The sequence below is a fragment of the Varanus komodoensis genome, unplaced genomic scaffold, assembly GCF_004798865.1.
Source record: "Varanus komodoensis strain SLA01 unplaced genomic scaffold, ASM479886v1 scaffold150, whole genome shotgun sequence".
Taxonomy (NCBI): Eukaryota; Metazoa; Chordata; class Lepidosauria; order Squamata; family Varanidae; genus Varanus; species Varanus komodoensis.
This window is the reverse complement of record NW_025335441.1, coordinates 204716-209167: the sequence shown is the minus strand read 5'-3', so window position 1 is coordinate 209167 and position 4452 is coordinate 204716. Positions and strand designations below refer to the sequence as shown.

The 4452-nt window shown below is 40.0% G+C and overlaps 1 protein-coding gene across 1 annotated transcript in view; it reads left to right on the top strand.

Moving 5' to 3' along the window:
• Nucleotides 1–3652: 3652 nt before the first annotated feature.
• Nucleotides 3653–4452, top strand: part of LOC123021008 (vomeronasal type-2 receptor 26-like) — a 12127-nt gene continuing 11327 nt past the window's right edge. Inside the window, exon 1 of the mRNA XM_044425375.1 lies at nucleotides 3653–3953. Within this exon, the coding sequence (XP_044281310.1) occupies nucleotides 3653–3953 (301 nt within the window). The remainder of the gene's footprint in view (nucleotides 3954–4452) is intronic.

The window sequence follows — 4452 nt, the reverse complement described above, 5'->3', positions numbered from 1 at the left end:
CCAAGAGCTGCTCCCCTGGATACATCAAGGTGATTCAGGAAGAAAAACCAGTTTGCTGCTATGCTGGTCCTCCCTCTCAACTAGGGAAGGTTATTGGGACCATAGAAGAGAAATTCTGAATCATTTTCTTTGAGAAATCGTTTTCTGAAATATGTACAAATGTTATTCAATTCATCACTGTGGGTTTAAAAAGACAGAACTCTAAAAATTATAGACCTATATCATTACTAAATGTGGATTATAAAATTTTTGCCTCTATACTGGCAGAAAGGTTTAAGAAGTTTTTAATAGACTTTATTCACCCAGACCAAAATGGTTTCCTGTCTAAAATTCAAATGAAGAACAATCTGAGGACTATCTTGGATATCCTAGAATACTATGAGACACACACAGAAAAATCAATTGCTCTGTTGTTTTTGGATGCCCAGAAAGCCTTTGATAATGTTAACTGGCAATTCATGAAGCAACAGATGGCTCAAATGGAGTTTGGAGGAAAATTCATGAATGCGATATCAAGTATCTATCAAAGACAATCGGCCAGGATTTTAATTAATGGAGAACTAACAAGGGCTATAGAGATACAAAAAGGTACAAGGCAAGGATGCCCGTTGTCATCCCTATTGTTCATTCTGACTTTTTTGAATAGAATTTTAGGGATGACGAGAACATTAAGGGTACTAAAATTAGAGATGAAAATTATAAATTGCAAGCATTCACAGATGATTTGGTCTTCATAACAGAGGAACCTTTTGTAACAATCCCTAAACTTTTACAATGGAATGAAGAATATAGTGAGGTTATGGGGAGGAAAATAAATAAAGAAAAAATGAAACTTGCAGTTAAAAATCTTATGCAAGATCAGAAAAAAAGACTCCAAGAACAAATGGATTTGCAGATTGTTAAAAAGGTTAAATACTTGGGAATCTATCTTACAGCTAAATGTAGAACTTTGAAAGAAGACAATTATGATAAATTATTGAAGGGTATTAAAGGTGACCTGGAAAAATGGGCCAATTTACAATTGTCTTTGATGGGAAGAATAGCACTTGTTAAAATGAACATACTACCAAAACTTTTGTTTTTGTTCCAAATGATTCCCATAAAAATTGATAAAAAATTTTTTGAGGATTTAAATCTTCAAATTTTGAGATTTATTTGGAGAAAAAAGAAATCAAGGATTAAATTAATATTGCTTCAAGAAACCAAAAAGAATGGGGGTTTTGGTCTTCCTGATTGGATGTTGTATTATCAAGTGTCTATTTTAACTTGGCTAAAAGAATGGATAACTTTGCAAAATAAGGGAATTTTGTACCTTGAAGGTCATGCTTTGCAAATGGGTTGGCATGCTTATATGTGGTACGAGAAGGTTAAGTCTCATGGGACTTTTTAAAGTCACTTTATTAGAAGATCATTAATGTCAGGGTGGGAAAAGTTAAAGTCAAAATTGTATAATAAATTACCAAGATGGCTTTCACCTATGGAAGCTTCTGTGTATCCAAATGTATTGAATTTTGAAGGGATCATAAGATATGATGATATTTTGGACAAAGATGGAGGTCTGAAACTAGAAATACAAGAACAGGGACTAAATATCTCTTGGTGGTATAAGGTGGAGATGCAATCAAGATATGCTAAAAATTGTAAAATATGGGGGTTTTATAAAGACCTAACAGCCTTTGATCAAGTGATGCTAAAAACAGATGAGAAAATGATTAAAAGAATTTATGAGTTCTTACTTGAGAGGAAAATGGAAGGGGAACAGGTCAAGGAAACTATGATAACATGGGCACAAAAGTTTGGATATAATATTAAATTAGAAAAGTGACAAAAGCTATGGGAGAGAAACATTAAGGTAACTTTAGCAACTTCATATAAAGAAAATTTATATAAAATGTTTTATAGATGGTATTTGTCGCCAAGTCGATTAGCTAAGATGTTTCCAAATATGTCAAATGGATGTTGGAAATGTAAACATGATGTGGGCACTTTTTACCATATGTGGTGGACCTGTGAATATGTGAAAAAGTATTAGATTAAAATACATAAATGGCTTGAGTAAATGCTACAAAACCCCTTAGCTTTTAAACCTGAAACTTTCTTGTTAGGCATTATACCGGAAAATATTAGCAAACAAGAAATGTATTTGATGCTACATATAATCACAGCGGCGAGGACTGCGCTTGCTCAATACTGGAAGAGTGAGGAATTACCCACTGAGGAATTGATTTTAAAAAAGATTCTGGACTGTGCCGAAATGGACAGATTGACTCTATTACTGAAGGAGAAAGAAGATACTGACTTCTATCAAACTTGGGACCTTTTTAAAGATTGGCTGGAGAAACGGGACTCGGCTTAGATTTAAAGATGTCTTAACATTTTTATAAATTGATTTGAATTTGATTATAGAATGTTAAAAAGATACGTTATAAGGGGCTGACCCAGTACGTCTGATGTATTTGATGATTGATGTTTTTAGTTTTTAGTTTAAAAATTTTAATAAAAATCTTTATAAAAAAAAGACAGAACTCTAGAGGACAGAAGGATAGAGAGATGGTCGATACTATACAACCCATTTTCCTTTTCTTTGTTAATCCCTGTCCTCAGATGTGGAACATTGTAGCAGATGTCCAGAAGATCAGCATCCAAACAAGAAGCAAGATCAATGTGTTCTCAAAGTTACCAGCTTCCTCTCCTATGCAGAATGTCCTTTGCCCTTTTCCTGCCTGTAACAACAAGCTGTATGTTAGGCGTCTTCATTAAGATCCTGGAAACTCCCATAGTCAAAGCAACAACCGGGGCCTTTCCTACATTCTGCTCATCTCCCTCCTGCTCTCCTTGTCCTCTTTATTGTCTATTGGATAACCAAGACCAGCGACTTGCCTTCTCCAATAGAAAGCCTTCAGCATAATCTTCTAAGTGGCCATCTCTTCCCTCTTGGCAAAATCCATCACTGTGGTGCTGGCCTTCCTGGTCCCACAGCCAGGCAACAGGGTACAGAGATGCCTTGGGAAGAGTTTAGCCAACTCTATTGTCATCATTTGTTCCACTGATCAAGATATGATCTGCACCCTCTGGCTTGGCACCTTTCCACCCTTCCCAGAGTCTGACATGCACTCCCAGGAAGGAAAGATCATCCTGCAGTGCAACGAAGGCTCTGTGGCCATGTTCTACACTGCCCCCAGCTGCATGGGCTTCTTGGCTGCTGTGTGCTTCACAGTGGCCTTCTTTGCCAGGAAGCTGCCTGGGGCTTTCAACGAGGCCAAGCTGATCACCTTCAGCATGCTGGTCTTCTGCAGTGTCTGGGTCTCCTTCGTGCCCACCTACCTGAGGACCAAGGGCAAGTACATGGTGGCCGTGCAGGTCTTCTCCATCTTGGCCTCTGGCGCTGGGCTGCTGGGCTGCATCTTCCTGCCCAAGTGCTACATTATCCTACTGAGGCCTGACCTGAATACCAAGGAGCATCTAACAGTCAAGCAGGAAAACAGCATAGGTTCCCTAAAAAAGACTTTAAAATATTGACTATTCATATCTGCAAACACAGCTATAATGTTTTGAATTTGCAACCTCTCCTCCAGCCTTCCTTTCTGGCTCTTTTGATACCATAAGCTCTCTGCCTTGAAGGCAAAAGAAGAGAGAATGATGAATGGTGTAAATGAGACTTCTCTTCCCCTGGACAGATGCAGTCCTCTGCACCAAGTGTCTTGAAGATCAGCATCCAAACAAGGAACAAGATCAATGTGTGGCCAAGATCATCAGCTTTCTGTTTTATGGAGAACCCTTGGGGATCACACTGGCTTCCAGCGCCCTCTTCTCATCTGTCAACGCAGGTTTTGTGCTGGCAATCTTCACTCACTTCCGGAACACTCCAATTGTGAAAGCCAACAACTGGGATCTCTCCTTCATTCTGCTCATCTTCCTCCTGCTCTCCTTCTTGTCCTCCTTCCTGTTCATTGGTCAGCCAGTGAAAGTGACCTGCCTCCTCCGACAAACAGCCTTCAGCATCATCTTCTCAGTGGCTGTGTCTTCCCTTTTGGCCAAAACAATCACTGTGGTGCTGGCCTTCCTGGCCACCAATCCTGGAAACAGGGTGAGGAGATGGCTGGGAAAGAGTTTGGCCAACTTTATTGTCATCTCCTGTTCCAGTGTCCAAGTAGTCTTCTCCACCGTCTGGCTGGGAACCTCTCCCCCTTTCCCTGACTCTGATAAGTACTCCCAGCATGGGCAGATTGTCCTGAAGTGCAACAAAGACTCTGTGGCCATGTTCTATGCTGCCCTCAGTTACATGGGCATCCTGGCTGCCATCTTATGACCTACAAAGCCCTAAATGGCTTGGGTCCTGGCTACCTAAATGAGCGCTTATGTCCGTATATGCCCGACCGCCCTTTGAGATCTGCGGGAGAGTCCCTTCTCCGGGAACCCTCCATGAAAGAAATTAGGAGAGTAAGTACCCGG